Source organism: Xenia sp. Carnegie-2017, unplaced genomic scaffold, assembly GCF_021976095.1.
Source record: "Xenia sp. Carnegie-2017 unplaced genomic scaffold, XeniaSp_v1 HiC_scaffold_19, whole genome shotgun sequence".
In the NCBI taxonomy this organism is placed as follows: Eukaryota; Metazoa; Cnidaria; class Anthozoa; order Malacalcyonacea; family Xeniidae; genus Xenia; species Xenia sp. Carnegie-2017.
This window is the reverse complement of record NW_025813481.1, coordinates 12,281,721-12,299,937: the sequence shown is the minus strand read 5'-3', so window position 1 is coordinate 12,299,937 and position 18,217 is coordinate 12,281,721. Positions and strand designations below refer to the sequence as shown.

The following is an 18,217-nucleotide window of genomic DNA, read 5'->3' as shown; positions in this document are numbered from 1 at the left end:
GAGCATTGAAATTCCTGTAAATAAATCAATGGGTTGCTTTTTGCCAAATGATAAAAAAACCTCAATGTTTCGTCCCCAAACTAGATGAGAAAAAAGAGGTACATATAGCTAAAATGTGAGATTGATATTTTTTAGTTTATGAGATTAAATCAGCTCAACAAAAAAGTTGATACTTGGACTTGGAAAGTGAAATGACCATCTGCTTCACTTCTTGTAGTTAGAACAAAACAAAGGAACTTTTAAAAACGGCGAGACCAATCAGCTTGAAATTATTGCAGTAAGGAAACCCGTGAATAAGCTATCAAGGTAAAACTTTAAATTGAAAAACAAATAATCAGTAAATTTCATAGAATATTCACAAACCTTGTTTTCTATTTAGAAAAGAAAAAGTCTCCGATTTCTCTTGATGGAAGTTTGAAGTCAACACGAGCCCGAAATTGGGTCCTTTTTTGTACTTTCCATATGGTTTGAATATGAATCAAAACAGGTATAATGATTTGTAGCTACTGTCATCTGTACTTAATAGAAAATATCTTTTTCTTTGACGAATTTGGGGCTTGCATTTAGGTTGTCTGTACAACTACGGTGCAAAATAAGATCACGTCTTTGGGGATTGCTATTTGCCTATAGACTTGTTTTTAATAAACAAGGTCAGAAATAACAGAAGCAGTGTCTTTAAGAGAGTTTTCAAAATCAGTTTTATTGCCATTAACTCTTATGTGCATTTGGTAGTGACATGGACTTTCCAAACGTAGTCCAAGATCCTGAATGTTCCGTAGAAGGTTGCGTTTATGAGCTATCGTCAGAATATCTACCGCTTCTGAATATATGTATTGCATCTCCAAAGGTAAACCAGCCACTTTTAAATTTTCCCTTGACACTTAATTTGCTAGTCCTCGGTCTTCTTTCTATCAACCTAACAAAAATTTTTTTGCAATAATAACAGGGAATCAGCATTTATATACGTGCAAGCAATATATCTAATACAAAAGTAGAAAATTCAACCATATACTGTCCAATTTGAACAATCAAATAAGCAAATATAATGTATAAATCTATATCAATAATTATGCTTCTCTAGCATTAAAAGAGACTGGTTCTGCCTGTTTGGATGTGTAAAAATCCTGCTCGATTTGAGCATGGTATATGACAATAATGTGTTGCTGCAGTTGTTTATGTTGCTCAAGAAAAATATATCTCGCCAGGTGAGTGAAGCTTTCGTTTCCTCTTACATACCAAAAGCTACTTTCTTTTCATGATTTCACTCCCAAATTGCAATATGATTTTGCATGCAAAACTCATTGAAAATTCAAACAATGCCACACAAACTCGGGTTTTATGAAAGCCAATGAAACCAAGCACAAATAAACTTATCATAGGAAGACATGATGGAAGGCGTTTTTACCGAAATTCAATTTCTTTTCCTAGATTTTGTGCAACTGGATACTTCATTTACCTTGAAGTAGTACTTTATAAGAACTGATTTACTTACTCCAAACTAAGATGAATATTTAAAAAGTTTCAGTATAAATCACGAAAAGTTTCAGGTATAAATCACGCTTTTGCCCTTTGGGAATACTTTTAAGTAACCAACATGAGCGCAAGTCAACGCGTAATGCTGTTCATCTTAAGCAGAACAAAGTCAACGCGCCATACATTGATCTATTGAGTTCATCATATCGACTTACCATAACATTGTTGGATAGCTGTTGGATTTCTATTTTCTTACGTGGGTCAACATAACGTAATTCGATGTAATCTGAAGCTTTCCATTCAAATTTGTCATCGATTTCTTGCTTTAAAACATCCTCAGTCTTTGATTCGTCAACTTCAAGATACATGTGACGATAATTCATCTCATAAGTAGGACGTGCTGTACCATACTTGCCACAAAGCCAAGGAAAACTGCAAATGTGGAAAAGTGAAGATATTCGATGCCTTTTCCTCGTGGCAAATAAGTCAAAATTGACGTAAAAGCGATAAAAAACATTTACCTTTTCAAATTTTCATGGACGCTATCGTTAATTTTGTGATCCTTTGTGAGAAAACGTTCTTTAAATTCGACTGTGTTGGGAGTGGAAGGTTCATCTACAAAATATTACATAAAATGAATGTCACTGGACTTAGAATCTCCTAAAACAAAAATATCAAATTTACCAGTTTTTGAAGATGACTTGAAACTACGAGAAGTAGATGAATTCAAAATTTTTTCTTTGCTGCCACTGGAAAGTTCACCTAAAAAATTTAATACGTAACAATGACACTGGACTTTGAATCACTCAAACAAAAAATATCAAATTTACCAATTTTTGAAGGTAACTTGGCACTCAGAAGAGAAATTTTTTTCTTTTCTTCAACTAAATGGTTAAAGTTATCATTATTCACTCATGAAAATATTTTGTGCGATTCTTAGCTACAATCCTCAGCACTGCTTATACATAATTTATTATAATTATTTCAATTTATGATTTTCTCACTAATAAAAAATCCCACCACATTAGATATACCTTTGAATGTTGATGCACTGCTTCTTGGTTCTTCAAGACAGGTATACAAAAATGAACTTGACTCTAAAACAAATAAAAGATAGCGTTAAAAACATAAACTCTTTCACCTCAGTAAAGAACATGCCAGGTTTTTTTAAACAGGAATATACAGTGCCATTTCGAAATTGAATTATAGGATAGTTGTATCATTTGGACTTTTAACACCTTTTGATAAAAATATGACAGAAAATCATCATATATTTGCACATAGATCGTAAAACAAACATTTAGCTACCGAAATCAATGTTTTCTAATGACAATACAAAGTAAAACCTTACAACTGTAAATATGATCATGGAGCTATATAACATAGGTACGTTGTGGAAACTCAGCAGCAGAATATAAGAATAAATAATGATGCAGGTATTTAATTGACGTTTCTTTCCATCAACTACTTTGTTTTCCACAAAATGTATGGTATCTAGAAATATTTGCTAGTGTAATTACTTAAAATCAAGCGATATTAAATACACATATATTTTATTAATCAAAGTTTATAATTACAATCAAAGTTTCGACATTGTAAATCGTAAATTGAACTCTATACATATAGCTACTTAATTTGTATGCAGTAAAAATAAATTTCGAATGCTTTACTTACTCGTAAAATGTTTTTTGAGATCAGGTCTTGTTTTCCAGTCAGTCGACCTTATAACTTTGTGCACCCGAAGAGGAAACTCTGGGAAAACTTGCAGGAAATACTCTTTATAGTTGCCTTGCTTCACATGTGGTGATAGGCGTGGACCAGGTTTATCATGCCAGTGCAAGTGAACGTTTCGTATAAATCTTAAACCACCTGCCCAATGTTGTCTCATTTTCTGAAAATAGGTTTGTATGCAACCAATTCATTCCTATCCATATGTAACCAAAAGCTTGGTGCAACTGTCTTTCTTAAACAGATGGGTAAATCTTAGTTAAAATGTCCAAAAAGGAGTTGGAAAAAGTTAGCTTACCCCTACGACTTAAGTCGAATGGAAATATATTATAAGTAGGTATGTAATTTTTTTGAGTTTTTTTTGGTGGGATTGATTCTGGGTGTCTTATAAAGTATTATGATATTCTGATAAATCTAATGAGAACTTATGAAGAAATTATCTTGAACTAAGAAGGCAAAAGAACGAAATTCAGAAATTCTATAATCATGTTGCTGGTTCTGTTTTGAGCGAAGATATTAGAAACTGGATTGTCATTGAAAACCATGGATCTACTACTGGACAGAACTACATTACTTTCCCATTGAAAACACGATTTCTTAAATTAAAGTGCATTGGTTTCTCTGACATAACACTTTTCTTATTGATAAAAGTTTTTGTGCTTGGCATTGATATTTTATATAATCGCAATTGTGGTTGTCAAATCCGGGTAGGCGAAAAAAATCTTATTTTATGACCCCGCGTCTTTCCGCTAATAATTTATAGTAATTTTGTTGACGTTTCCCCTCCAGGTCTTATAGAACTCAATGGCCATATATCATTGGCGATATTAAATTTAAGTGCGATTTCTAGCGTATCAGTAAAAAAGTTTTTGATTTGATCAAATTATTCCATTTTTATGGCGGTTTAAAGTTGTGAAAATGCCCTTTTTGATGGACGATGTTCGTCTTAAGAAAATAATGGGAATGCAATACATTTCCAATGACCAATTCAAAGCCATATGAATAAAATTGTTCATGTATCGTCTGTTTTGTCATATCAAATTAAAAAACGAATAAACACGTGGCGGAGGAAATAAGAAAGACTTATTCTAAACCATGAGCATTTCATATTTTTACTATGTCTCTAAAGTTAAACTAGAGTATTTTGTATATACTAAATTTCTTCTTAAGTCGATATTTATTGATAAAACTTACTTTTTAAATTTTTCTTCGTTGTGAAACGTCTTCCTGCCAAATGATGTTAACTTAGCGAGTGTCGGGAATTATGTTTAATAAATTGCCATGTTTATTTAGAAATTTCAATCATTATTATTTAAACTGAACACTGACACGCAGTTTTTTCTCTTTATAGGCCCGTTTACACGTGCAATTTTAACATGAAAATTTTTATGCGACAAATACATTTGACCGTGTAAACGACACCAAATATATGTAAATATATCTGTTCCCATGGCGATGATGTATTGCGCCCATTGTAATAATGAACAGTTACATGTTCATACTTCATTTTACGACGTACTTTTAATGCAATGTTTGTGCAAAAATGGCTCTGACCAAGGCCGAAAAACTTCAAGCAGTATCTATTATTACATCTCTAATGGTGCACGAAGTGAAAAAAAAAGAAAGTCACGACGATGGTGGGTAAAACCGTGGAAAATTGCGCAGCGCTGATACGCACAAGGGTTAGCACAAAATTTAATTCAAGAGATCCGAGTGACTGACCATGATGTATTTAGAAATTTGTTTCGGTAAGTAAAGAAATGTGATAGTCTTTTTATTCATGCACTCTTCAAAATTAAGCTAGTCAGTGGATTGTACAATCAATTCATATTTTACGTTCTTTTTTTAATAATGAAATTTTCTTATTTTCTTTACTTTTATTTACAAATTATAATCTTTACTACTTTTAAGGATGGGTTCCATTTTGTTTGATGAGCTATGTGAAAAGCTAACACCATTCATAGCAAAGAAAAACACCACTATGAGAGATGCTATATCTGTTCTTGATCGCTTGTGTGTAACATTAAAGTTCTTAGCATCAGGATGCTCATACAAAGATTTGATGTACAATTTCAGAATATCAGTTTCATCTATTTCAAGAATTGTACCTGAGGTTTGTGAAGCTTTGTATAATGTGCTGAAGGAAGAATATTTAAAGCCAACCACAACAAAGCAACAATGGTTACACATTGCCAATGAATTTAAGTGCAAATGGTACTTTCCCCATGCAGTTGGCAACATTGATGGTAAACATATCAACTTGTATGCACCTCCAAACTCAGCGTCTGAGTACTTTAACTATAAAAAACATTTTAGCATAGTCCTCTTAGCTATTGAAGATGAAAATGCTAAATTCATCTCATTTGATCTTGAAGCCCCTGGCAACCAGTCAGATGGAAGAATTTTTAAAGACAGTCACCTTAAAAACATATGCAAGACATGCTATTTCCCACAAGCTGAAGAACTAAGAGATACATTATTGCCTATACCTTACTTTCTGCTTGGAGATGAGGCATTTGCTTTGAATGAAAATCTAATGAAACCATATCCACACCAGACTGCAATAGGTGATGAGAAAGTTTTTAACTATAGACTTTCACGAGCACAAAGAATTGTCGAAAATGCATTTGTATTGATGTGTAGTCAATTCAGATGTCTTTTGAGAACATTGGAGTTGGATGTTCCAAATGCAATGCAGGTGGTGAGGGCCTGTATGGCATTGCATAACCTTTTGATTAGTCAGAAGGACAGGGTCAGGGAAGGAAATGTTGTGAATGGTTCTTGGAGAACACAATTAGGCGATGAAAATGAAGTATGTGACATCCAGCCAAATGCCAGTGCCCGCCCATCATCAATTCATGCAAGACAAATCAGAAATGCTCTTAAAGACTATTTCTTTGACGAAGGGGCAGTTGATTTTCAATGGACAATGACAAACTACAAAATTATAACAGAGGTTACTTACGGTTACATAGAAGGTAATTATTTTGCAGGAAAAATTGCTTGGGAATGAAATTGGGATATTAAACAATCTAAGGAATTCATTCAATTTTACGGCTTTTTTTCCGTAAGTTCCAATTTTTCCAAACCATCTTTTAATCTCAAGCAAATGTAGAACGTCTCCACTTTTCCGTTTTGGTCTTTCTTCCTCAATTCAGCAACACCATATGCAAAAGGTCCTTTTTTCTTGTTTTCATCATCACAAAAATACACAAGAGATCCTGAATCTCCGTCCATTAGAAACTTAACATCACTTTTTACCAACACTGCGTTACAAAATACGGGTTTTCCGTCGTCGTCATCAAAATTAAACATTAGATCCTCAATGCTTCCAAAGATTTCTTGAGCTTTTTGAACAATGCTTTTTTCACCACAATGCTTTCTAAGAAAAAGCCTCGAAAATACGTCATGAGAATAGTTCTCCATTTCATCTGAAATATTTTCCATTTTAACTTCATCAACTTTGATGGCCATGATATCAGTTTCACGTCCAAAATCAAAATGGGAAAAATTACCAACAACTTCGTCATCATCTGAGAGATAATATTTATTTTCTTCCATAAATCGCTGAGTGGCATTTCTGTTTACTTCAATTTCATATTGAATTGCCAAAAACGGGTTAACGTCATCGTTCCGTATCCGGCCAATTTCATAACCAACGTGGAAACAGCTCAACGCGTATTGTTTTCCATCTTTCATGCGGAACATTGCCACTGGATCGCATGTAAGGAATATCATCGCGTTCCACTTCGAGTCGCTTGTTGGATAGAGGTCGAATCTTCCACACCTTTGACGGGTCGTTTGGTCGGAATTCGATGTACTTTGAAGCTTGCCAACAAAATTTCTCGTTGATTTCTTGTTTCGTATTATGATCAGTTATTCCGTTAGCGTAATCAACGACCATGTACAAGTGAAGATATGGCATCTGGTCAGTTGGACCCGCTGTTCCACATTTTCCACAAAACCAATCAAAGCTGCAAATGTGGAAAAATCACGGAAAGATTGAACAATAAAGCAGAAAAATATTTTCGCGTGGATAAAAACTCAACTGGAATTGAAGGAATATCAAAAAAACACAAATAGTGAGATTTACCTTTTCAATTTCTTATGCACGTCATTGCTCATTTTGAAATCGTCGGTGAGAAATTTTTTTTTTAAGAATTGAAAGTCATCGGTACCTACATATCCTCAGATAGTTGCATAAAATTAATATCAACGGTTAAACATGCAATCCATGGTAAATAAAGTGTCGATTTTTCCTGTAATTTCCGATGTCAACCGAGCACCAGTTGATGTGACTGGATTCTTATCTATCAATACAAATTTATGATTTTTAGTTGTTCTGAGTGTGCACTGTTTTCAAGTCTAAGATAATGATAAATCATAATCATTAAATACCATTAACATTTTACGAGAGTTTCATGTTTTTTAATTTTTCTGACGGTGGCTGTTGATGAACACGGGACCAGTGGGACCTCTCCCAGAAAACTGTACAGCTCAATATTAGTGCAAACTAGATAGACAGTAATGAGTAATTGTAAACAAACATTAAAAATACTCATTGCAGATACATTTTCATTCAGTGACTATGCCCGCATGAATTTAGCATGATAACGGAAACCAACAATTATATACTTTTTCGGAGCCCATTTGCAGATAGTTGAGGTATTTTTTGATTGCATAACACAATAATGTGTTAATGAAAACTATTAGTAAGAAATAGCTTTAGGTGAACTTATGTAAGGAATTCTCTTTTCAATGATACAAAAATCAGGTGCACCTTTACGTGAAAATACGATCTTTGGCCGACTCTGGCCAGCATGGGTGCAATCTTGTGTGAAGCAGCTGGTCTGAAGGAACTTGTATTGTTTTTCCAAAATGAAGCAGTTCTGAAGTTCAAGAATGGTTTTGGTTGCTAAAATTGTTCCTGTTTGCGCAGCCCTCCACTTGCCATTTGATTCTGATCCTATTTTCAATTGGGTAAAAAGTTTAATAATTGATTCAAGGAAAGATACAACTTCTGTATGTTTTTCATGTGTGTAGAGACTGAAACCCATTGTTGAAGAACGTGAGGTCATCAGGTTGTACCACAGACCAACTTGATCACAAAACCATGCTGTAGTTGTGGCATTCTTGAGCAGGAGTTTTTCCTGAATAAGAAAGCAAATGGCTGCCCTAGTTTTTCTGGATAGTAGATTCTTAGCCATGCTCACTTTCATTTTTTCAAAATGCCCAGGATCACAGCATTTTTCATTCAGGTGTGGTGCAATCTTTAGATTATGCAAAGAATCATAATTAACCAGCTTTTTGATGTGATTTATTGTGACTGCATTTGTAGGTAAATTGCACTCAGCAATGGCATACTGTGGGATGAAAAATGTTTGTCCACAAGTCAGATGATTCCTGATATTCTTCAAAACATGTGGAACATCAGGCATAAATGTAAGTCTCTGACCCTCAATAACAGGATGCTGAATGGTATTGACTATTTCCACAGTATCATTACACTGGCCCAATTCATCATTTTCTCTTTTTACTTTACAATAGATCCCAAATTCCCGAAGAACAGCCTGGTTGCCCCCTCCCATATCCATAGTGACATTATAAACTGTTAAATTGCATTCACTTGCCTTTTGAATTATCTTAATGATAATATCTTTCGCTTCTTTAGCTGAGAATGAATTTCCAATGAAGAAGTAGGCAACAACTTGTTTCCATCTTGTTGTCAAACCACATAACATGAAAACCATGGCATGTGTTGCCATTGTGATTGTGTCTTGCATGTCTTTTTCATTGCTGCCCGGGATAGTGCAAAAGCCGATGACTGACTCAGTTCTTGTGTCAAAATCATATGATGGAATGATTGCCATTTCGTCAAGCAAAAGAACACAGTCTCTTTCTTGATCTCCCATGGAGGAAGCCTTTCAATGCAAATTAACCTTCAGTATACAATATGTATGTATTCTTATGTAGCTACTTTAGAATGCCACAACACAACAGTAATGCTTTTGTGTTTTCTATTAGTTTGTATGTTTACCTTCAATTGCAAGGGTGCGAAAACCTCATTTGTAAGACCCGAGGAAAATTCAATGTGCTCCATTCGTCGATTAAGTGTTCTTATAGAAGGTAATGGATAATTCATCCCAAGTAAAGTGCTGTATCCAGTTGCTCCACAAGAATATCTTATTTGTATAGCACTTTCAATTGTGTTATTTGACCACCAAACTAAAAATAAAAAAATCAAATGTAAATTTTAAGCTTATATTTACTATATTTGTTTTTTTAGTGTGGAACTGCAAAATTTCATTCTTATGCTTCATCAATTTAAAAATGGTATTGCTTAACCTTTTCCATAACCAGGCCTCTTGGAAAGGTAGGCTATTTGGTCTTCATTAAATAAAGCAGATATGTTGTTTGCTAGGTTGTTATGATTTTCTTTTGCTTTTTTCAGCTCTTTCTTCAACATTTCCAATTCCTCTCGCAGCTTTGTGTGACTTTGACTATTTGTGCTACTTTGAGGATTGCTCAAGTCCAACTCATTCACAGTCATTGTAGATTGTACAGAGTCAAGATTATTATCATCTTGGCTACTAGCACTCTCAATGGCAACAGGTTGTGGTCACACTATGTGAACAAGAAGGTAAACATGTGTATATTTCCCATTGGTCAATAATTTATAATGTACTGAAGATGCCAAAACGTTAGAGTACTGACCAGTGTTCACTTTTAATTCTCGTTTAGTTGGACTCTTTCTTCGAAGCACAGGCTTTCGATGTGTGAACAGAGTTGGTACTTCATTTGGTGGAAGTTTGCCGCGGATTTTAGGCTCGAATTGATTCGCTTCGAAGTGAACCTAAAGGAGCCGTACCACAATATCACAACACACAAATGCAAATTTGTTGTAAATCTTTATTAAAAATTTTAAAATTTACATTGTCATTGTCATGTTAATTATCTAAAGAACAACAAGAGTATCATTGGCTCGCAAAGTCTCGCCGACGCCGTGTTAAAGTTCTCTCTTTTTATTGCACAAAGCCATTTCTTTCGTTTTTCGTTGTTTCTCGACCGACCCTGAGGGCATGCGGTACATTTTGTATCCGTCAGATGAACGATTATTGCACCCATACGCGCAACAAAACACCATATTTATCTTAAAAACTGTCAACACTAACAATAATCGCCATGGAAACACTAGTTCAAGCTTCAAAAGTAGGAACCAAAATGGCGGGTTTTGATAAGATGACCGAAACTGACCAATCAGCGTGTACAAATAAGAGAACAATAGTAGATGTCCCAACTCTTATTCTATAGAGGGCTCTGATGAAATTCCCTGAAATAGAAAGGTTTAATAAATTGCCATGTTTGTTTAGAAATTTCAATCATTAGTATTTAAACTGAACACTGACACGCAGTTTTCTCTCTTTATAGGCCCGTTTACACGAGCAATTTTAATATGACAATTTTTATGCGGCAAATACATTTGACCGTGTAAACGACACAAAATATATGTAAATATATCTGTTCGCATGGCGATTGATGTATTGCGCCCATTGCAATAATGAACAGTTACATGTCCATACTTCATTTTACGACGTACTTTTAATGCAATGTTTGTGCAAAAATGGCGCTGACCAAGGTAGAAAAACTTCAAGCAGTATCTATTATTACATCTCTAATGGTGCACGAAGTGAAAAAAAATGAAAGTCACGACGATGGTGGGTAAAACTGTGGAAAACTGCGCAGCGCCGATACGCACAAGGGTTAGCAAAAAATTTAATTGAAGAGATCCGAGTGACTGACCATGATGTATTTAGAAATTTGTTTCGGTAAGTTAAGAAATGTGATAGTCTTTTTATTCATGCACTCTTCAAAATTAAGCTAGTCAGTGGATTGTACAATCAATTCAAATTTTACGTTCTTTTCTTAATAATGAAATTTTCTTATTTTCTTTACTTTTATTTACAAATTATAATTTTTACTACTTTTAAGGATGGGTTCCATTTTGTTTGATGAGCTATGTGAGAAGCTAACACCATTCATAGCAAAGAAAAACACCACTATGAGAGATGCTATATCTGCTCTTGATCGCTTGTGTGTAACATTAAAGTTCTTAGCATCAGGATGCTCATACAAAGATTTGATGTACAGTTTCAGAATATCAGTTCATTGATGGTAAACATATCAAGTTGCGTGCACCTCCAAACTCAGCCTCTGAGTACTTTAACTATAAAAAACATTTTAGCATAGTCCTCTTGGCTATTACAAACAACAAACAAACAACATTTATATACCGGCCAGTATTAATCCCCGCTAGGGGGGTTGACCAGTCCATGAATTTTTCCACGCCAAACGTCTCTATCTCTCGCCATATCTCTCGTTATACCCATCGCCTTCATATCACTGTTCACAGCATCCATCCATCTCTTTCTCGGTCTACCTCGTTTGCGGACTCCATCAACATTCATATGCAACGTTCTACGAATTTCAGCACTTTCTTCCCTCCTTTCCACATGCCCAAACCACCTCAAACGCTGGCGCCTTACCCAATTCTCGATACACTCAACACCAACTTTCTCTAATCTCTTCACTTCGATCCCATCCATCAACGTTACACCACACATCATCCTAAGCATTCTCCTTTCCGTCGACGCCAATCTTCTCAGGTCCTCTGCTTTCGGCGCCCAACACTCTGCTCCATATCCCAAAACACTTCTAACACATGCCTTATACAATTCTCCTTCTGCTTCAACGAAGTCGACTTTCCGCACAACATTCCCGACAACTCTAAAACTCCACCACGCTGCTTGAACTCTGTTCCTCACCGCTTGTTTCGCACCTCCACCATCATTTAGCACATCCCCAGATATTTAAACCTGATACACCTTCCAAACTCACGTCACCCAGTTCAAACCGTTCAATCGCGACTCGCCCACCACTTCGACACGTCCCGCACTCAAAATCAGTTACTCTTGTCAATGCACCACGGACACCTGAACATCTTCCATGAACCCACTTACTGCATTTCCCACACATTATCGAATTCACTCCAACTCTTTTCCCCACACACCACATGGCCATTTATCGCTGTCCTTCACTCCACCTGCCTCGAGCATCTCATGCCCTTCGTCTTTGCCTCATTCACTTTCAGTCCTTTGACTTCTATTGCCGTTTTCCATTCTCGGTACCATTCCATGACTTTCTGCTTCGACTCCGCCACCAAGACAATGTCATCTGCATACAACAAACACCAGCATCCTTCTTTATTCTCACTTCCTCTGTCAGTACATCCATCACACAAAAACAGTAACGGCGACAAGACTGAACCTTGATGAACACCAACTTTTACCTCGAAAACACCAGATCTAACACCTTCCTCCGTAACCACCGCCTCTACACCTTCATAAGTCTCCATAACTGCCCGAACCATATTCTCTGTCACACCTTTCTTACGCAGCGCGTACTCGATCACCTTTCTCGGAACTCTATCAAAATTCATTGGCTATTGCAGATACAAATGCTAAATTCATCTCATTTGATCTTGGAGCCCCTGGCAACCAGTCAAATGGAGGAATTTTTAAAGACAGTCACCTTAAAAACATATGCAAGACATGCTATTCCCCACAAGCTGAAGAACTAAGAGATACATTATTGCCTATACCTTTCTTTCTGCTTGGAGATGAGGCATTTGCTTTGAATGAAAATCTAATGAAGCCATATCCACACCAGATTGCAATAGGTCATGAGAAAGTTTTTAACTATAGACTTTCACGAGCACGAAGAATTGTCGAAAATGCATTTGTATTGATGTGTAGTCGATTCAGATGTCTTTTGAGAACATTGGAGTTGGATGTTTCACATGCAATGCAGGTGGTGAGGGCCTGTATGGCACTGCATATCCAAATCTAAATTGAGAGTCATCTGATTATTTACAGCAAGCTCCTGAAAATCTTCCTCCCTACCAATGACGATGTACATAATATCGACTTCTTTATTAGATACCACTCTCGTTTGATCCGGAACAGGGACAATCGGTTGCCCGTTGTAAAAGTATTCCATGCTTTCTTCGTTAACTGTGGCATTTAGAGATTCTTGATTTCCATAAATTGACTCCGCCACAAAAGTCTTGTTGATGGTCATCCAAATTATTGACAACACCCGCATGAGCATAGGTCAAGGCATAGTACATATCATTCTTAAAGCAGAACATTGTCAATGTTCCAGAACTACCCTGGGTTCTTTCCGCTATAATTTTAGACAGCATTCGAAACTTTGCTTCTTTCAATGGTTTAGATCGTAATTCGATGTATTTCGATGTATTTCCATTTTAACTTTTCATCGATCTCATTTTTGATAGCAGCCTCCGAATTTTCTTTCTCAAAATCAACTGTGACATACAAATGAGGCAACGGCATGTTCATGTTTGGGCGAGCTATTCCATACTTCCCACTAAGCCACGAGCAACTTAAACAAGAAACGATAACTATATATTGTCTAAAAACTATTTTTCGTAATGTTCCGACATGCACAGGTCAACATACATAATCGATATCCCATGAAGAAAAATTACCTTTGGAGCCTCGTGAACGTCAGCTTTAATATTCTTACTTTGCCTAAAGTTTATGGTGTTGTCGTCAAGATCTAAAATATCATAAAATATAACCGATAACTTTGATTGCACCAACACAACTTATTAAAACTTCCTACGATAAGACATGTAGAATATAATTTCACGATACTTTTGAAAAACATAGTCATTCGAGGGTTCAGTTTGAAAGATACAGCGCATAGCATGTTGTTGCATAGGTATAAGATAATATAATACGAGCGTATTATACCAAATATTGCATTGAATTTGTAACTGAAGTTGAGGTCACTTTGTTGAGATTTTCAGTGAATGAGCGTCGGTAACGATGATTTTGAACAAAGAGGGTAATGGCTTTGCATGAGTGTGATTTAAGAAGGTGTCGGTAGACGTGAGAGTTTTGTCTGTTGCGGTATGTTCCTGATCTGCGAGAATGCGCGAAGCCGCCATGATCGGGAATATCCGCACCGAATTATACACCAATTACAATTTCATCAGGGATGTCTTTAAATGCGTTTTGATTTTGAAATTAACGAATGTCAATATCTGCGTTGCAGCGTTTCATACAGTAAGCCCTGGTACAAAAACGCGGAAGTTCGATGGCAGTTTGAAGTATAGAGCTTGCCATTTTGATTATTTGTGTTGAGCCTGATCGCGTCAGGAGTCGGTACTAGGTTATGCCGTTATGTTTGTTGAAACGAGATTGCTTCGCTGTCCTTGTTCGCGAAGCGTGGTACATAATTTTATGTTTTTGCGTTCGTTGCCATTGTTCGTATTGTTGTTTGTATGCTCTGATAGTGCGCGTCCGGTTTGCATGAAGTGTGAAACATAGTTCGTAATGCTGGTTTGCACGTATGTTGTCGTATTCGTCTTCGGTGTCCAGCTGAAATTACTGTTAGGCAATAGTTGTGTTAATGTAATTATAGTTTTCGCGTTAAACAGCAAAAGTAGCCAATGTCAGTAAATAGTAATTGTAAGGCTGTAGCTGTTTACACCATCGCGAAAGCATGGGTGCTATAAGTCCGTCTTCCGACAACAAAAACGGTTCGGTGTCGCCGTTATAAAAAATTGAACGGTCCCGTTATACTGAACGGGGTTGCGAGGTTGGTCGCGCAGCATGTAACATAACGTCGAGATGAAGCCGATGCCGAAAGAGCGTCGAGTGAAAGAATCTTTTGGACGGGTGGTGCCAGTAGAGAACTTAGCTAAATTATATCAGCGTGTGAAATCGTCGTAGGCGATTGTGAGCCGCAAGAAGCGCGAGGGGGAAGATATCACTTGTTGCCATAGAGTCTTTTCTTTCAGCAATTGTCGCGCTTTCAGGGAAAATCTCGGGCAGACGCCGTTTACTTTGCAGGAGCGGTACATTTGACGATCCATTGTCGCCGGTTTGAGAATGATAATGCCTGATTGCGTTTTGCCAATGTGACGTTTTTAGGTCGAATGGCGATAAGATGTACGAGGCGAAGCGAGTGCGCCGTGCCTGTTTAAGACGGTGTTTAGTTTGAGCGATGAGTTTGATCGACGTTGAGTTAAGGCCAGGAAAGTCGAACTCGCCTTTGGTTTCAGGTGATGATAATATTATCAACTATTGAATGGTGGTTCTTCTTTGCGTGTGGTTTGTAATTTTTTCTAGAGCTTTGTTTATTATCTACGAGAGATAGATTATTCTTTTTAATTTCGATAACTTCTTCTGTTTTTCGATACTATGCATTATCTTGTTGTTTATTTGTGAGGCAGAGAAACTTTGATAACGTTTGTTGTTATTGCAATCTTGAAACTTAACATCTAATTCTGCTTTCCTAAAGATTGTCTTTCACTCGGCGTTTATCCAAAGTTTCTCTGCTTTCCACTACCAAATGTCAACAACCAAGATAGCTTTGCGATACGCAGACGACTATTACGCAGCGCAATCAAAAGCGAACAAAGGAAGAAAGGAAGTTATCGAATGAAGTAACAAAAATATCAGAAAAATTAAAGAATAATCTATCCCTCTCGACTGGAATATTATAAACAAAGCTCTAGAAAAACATTACCAAATACCTACAAAAGGCAATTGCCACACACCGGAAAAAAACTAAGTAATCTCACGAGGAACAGAATTCAACCATTCACACACGATGAGACGATAACCAACCTATCATCACACCAATTAAAAGACGAAGAACTAGAACTCCTGAAAAATGGCCTTAGGTTCTGAATTAAACCACTACGACTCAACTCAATCGACATTCTGGCAACAATCGAAAAAATCCACCAAATTATAAACACAACATTCGCAATCAAGAAGACTACACTCATCTCAAAACAGAGCTGGCATACATCGCTCACTCGAACATCTCATCTTATCACCGACACCTTAAAGCATTCGCATCAATCCAAACATTATCATTCTCAAACCGGACAAAGGCAACGGCGTTGTAATAACGGATCGTCAAATATATCGTAACTCCTGTCTTAAAATCATTAACAATACAGCAAAGTATACCCAACTCAAAGACGACGTCACACTATCATGTGAAACCGTACTGCAACGACTGTTAAGGAAGCTTCTAAAGAAAGACTCGATTAACAACAAAGTTTATAATGATATCTTCCCCAGAGGTTCTCAACCCTCACGCTTCTATGGCTTACCGAAACTTCACAAGAAACGAGAACCAGAACAATCGCCTCCACTACGACCGATAGTTTCATCAATCAACGCATACAATTATAATTTAGCTAAGTATCTTAGTTCTCTACTAACACCACTCATACCAGATGACCACTCCACTAAAGATTCTTTCACTTTCCTCGACGACTTCTCATCTTTCAACTCATCAACTTCTTGTCACAAATTCTTCATCTCCTACGACGTTGAAAGCCTATTTACTAACATACCACTTACTGAAACCATTAACCTAGCAATCGACTTAATATTCACTCACAACCCCACGTTCAGTATAAACAGGACCGACCTCACACAACTGTTTTTAATAGCAACAGCGCAGACGCATTTTTTATTTAATGGAAAATTTTATGACCAGACGGACGGTGTTGCGATGGGCTCTCCCTTAGCACCCATACTTGCTAACATTTTCATGGGCTCACATGAACGAAACTGGCTAAACAACTACAACGACACTAAACCACTATTTTACCGCAGATACGTTGACGATATTTTTTTTGTGTTTTTACTAACGAAACTGAGGCCATGAAGTTTTATAATTACATTAACACACAGCACGCAAACATTAGATTTTCTTTTGAAACTGAACAACAAGATCAACTGCCATTTCTTGACATTTTACTAACAAAATCTCACGACAGCTGTACAACATCTACATACCACAAACCAACGTACACAGGACTTCTAACGAACTATTTTAGTTTCACACCACTTTCATACAAAACCGGACTTATACGCACACTAATCGACAGAGCATACAAACTTAACAATACGAACAATGGCTTTCAACGAGGCATAAAAAAACATCACATCCACTCTCTTACGAAACTCTTTCCCACTTCACTTTATTAACAGAACCGTAAAACGATATCTCGACAACAAACATAGCAACAACCTCAACCTAGACACCGAAACTCCTGACACGACGATCAAAACCAACACAAATGAAAATTCCAAAATAACAACTCTATACTTCAAACTACCATACATCGGACATTACTCACGACACACACAACGCAGACTTACAAACATTATGAAACGCTTCTGTACAGATATTGACATTCGACTAATTTTCACATCATTCAAAATCAAAAACCTTTTTTCATTTAAAGACCCGATCCCTGATTCAATTAAATCTATGGTGGTATATGAATTCAATTGCGCGGGATGTAATTCCCGATACATTGGCGAAACTTCACGCCATTTATCCACCAGAATCAGGGAACATACCACAACAGACAAAAACTCTCACATCTACCGACACCTTCTTAAATCACACTCATGCAAAACCAACTATTCACCCTCTTGTTTCAAAATCATCGACACTGCCGACACCTCATTCACCCTTAAAATCAAAGAAGCACTCCATATTAACAAAACTAACCCTGACCTCAATGTTCAAGTTTTTAAATTCAATACAATATTTAGTTTATAATACGCTCGGACGCTCCTCATTATATTATCTTATTTCCTTTTTATTGTTCTAATTTATGTATCATATTACTTTTATATAAACCCTGTATCACCTATTATTTCATTCATACTGAAGATGGCATCATGAGATGTCGAAACATGTTTATTTTCAAAAAAGTTGTCGTGTATATTAAATTTGTATTGGCAATAGTTCTTTTACGAAATTATGGAAACATAAATAAGACTAAAAACTGACTAATCATATACATGGGATCATAAATTACTTTGCTCTGGATTTCTGGTTTTGTTCATGATATTTTATACGCTATGACGTTAATCAGGTCATATTAATC

At 36.4% G+C, this 18,217-nt stretch overlaps 4 protein-coding genes and 1 long non-coding RNA gene across 6 annotated transcripts; 1 reads left to right on the top strand and 4 right to left on the bottom strand.

The window, feature by feature from the left end:
• Positions 1-619: 619 nt before the first annotated feature.
• Positions 620-4,647, bottom strand: LOC124438177. Its single transcript, XM_046988194.1, has 8 exons — positions 4,396-4,647; positions 3,148-3,364; positions 2,508-2,570; positions 2,304-2,357; positions 2,158-2,235; positions 1,995-2,088; positions 1,689-1,905; positions 620-916 (listed from the first exon to the last, which is right to left on the bottom strand). The coding sequence occupies exons 2-8, from the start codon at positions 3,359-3,361 to the stop codon at positions 890-892; spliced, it is 747 nt and encodes a 248-aa protein (XP_046844150.1). The 5' UTR covers positions 3,362-3,364; positions 4,396-4,647; the 3' UTR covers positions 620-889.
• A 268-nt stretch (positions 4,648-4,915) lies between these two features.
• Positions 4,916-7,510, bottom strand: LOC124438179. 2 transcript variants are annotated; one of them, XR_006945987.1, is made up of 3 exons: positions 7,295-7,510; positions 5,691-7,175; positions 4,916-5,620 (listed from the first exon to the last, which is right to left on the bottom strand). XR_006945987.1 is itself a non-coding variant. In XM_046988197.1 (2 exons), the coding sequence occupies exon 2, from the start codon at positions 6,937-6,939 to the stop codon at positions 6,253-6,255; it is 687 nt and encodes a 228-aa protein (XP_046844153.1). In that variant the 5' UTR covers positions 6,940-7,175; positions 7,295-7,510; the 3' UTR covers positions 4,916-6,252. The 2 variants fall into 2 exon arrangements, 1 of the variants encoding a protein (XP_046844153.1); XM_046988197.1 differs by having other exon boundaries at positions 4,916-7,175.
• Positions 5,114-6,214, top strand: LOC124439466 (putative nuclease HARBI1). Its single transcript, XM_046989692.1, has one exon. The coding sequence runs from the start codon at positions 5,114-5,116 to the stop codon at positions 6,212-6,214; it is 1,101 nt and encodes a 366-aa protein (XP_046845648.1).
• A 1,615-nt stretch (positions 7,511-9,125) lies between the features above and the next one.
• LOC124439465 lies at positions 9,126-10,490 on the bottom strand. The gene is made up of 3 exons (XM_046989691.1): positions 9,547-10,490; positions 9,239-9,426; positions 9,126-9,140 (listed from the first exon to the last, which is right to left on the bottom strand). Exons 1-3 carry the CDS (start codon positions 9,749-9,751, stop codon positions 9,126-9,128), a joined length of 408 nt encoding a protein of 135 aa, XP_046845647.1. The 5' UTR covers positions 9,752-10,490.
• A 503-nt stretch (positions 10,491-10,993) lies between these two features.
• On the bottom strand, positions 10,994-13,278 carry LOC124438190. The gene is made up of 2 exons (XR_006945993.1): positions 12,860-13,278; positions 10,994-11,425 (listed from the first exon to the last, which is right to left on the bottom strand). It is a non-coding gene; the product is annotated as an uncharacterized LOC124438190 (long non-coding RNA).
• Between the last annotated feature and the right edge of the window lie 4,939 nt (positions 13,279-18,217).

Coding starts and splice junctions, on each gene's coding strand:
- LOC124438177 (XM_046988194.1), bottom strand. CDS start 3,361: ATGAGACAACATTGGGCAGGTGGTTTAAGATTTATACGAAACGTTCAC. Junction 2,358..2,507: donor CAGTGCATCAACATTCAAAG/GTATATCTAATG, acceptor TTAACCATTTAG/TTGAAGAAAAGAAAAAAATT. Junction 2,089..2,157: donor CAAGTCATCTTCAAAAACTG/GTAAATTTGATA, acceptor AATATTTTGTAG/ATGAACCTTCCACTCCCAAC.
- LOC124439466 (XM_046989692.1), top strand. CDS start 5,114: ATGGGTTCCATTTTGTTTGATGAGCTATGTGAAAAGCTAACACCATTC.
- LOC124438179 (XM_046988197.1), bottom strand. CDS start 6,939: ATGATATTCCTTACATGCGATCCAGTGGCAATGTTCCGCATGAAAGAT.
- LOC124439465 (XM_046989691.1), bottom strand. CDS start 9,751: ATGACTGTGAATGAGTTGGACTTGAGCAATCCTCAAAGTAGCACAAAT. Junction 9,427..9,546: donor GAGGCCTGGTTATGGAAAAG/GTTAAGCAATAC, acceptor TTTTATTTTTAG/TTTGGTGGTCAAATAACACA.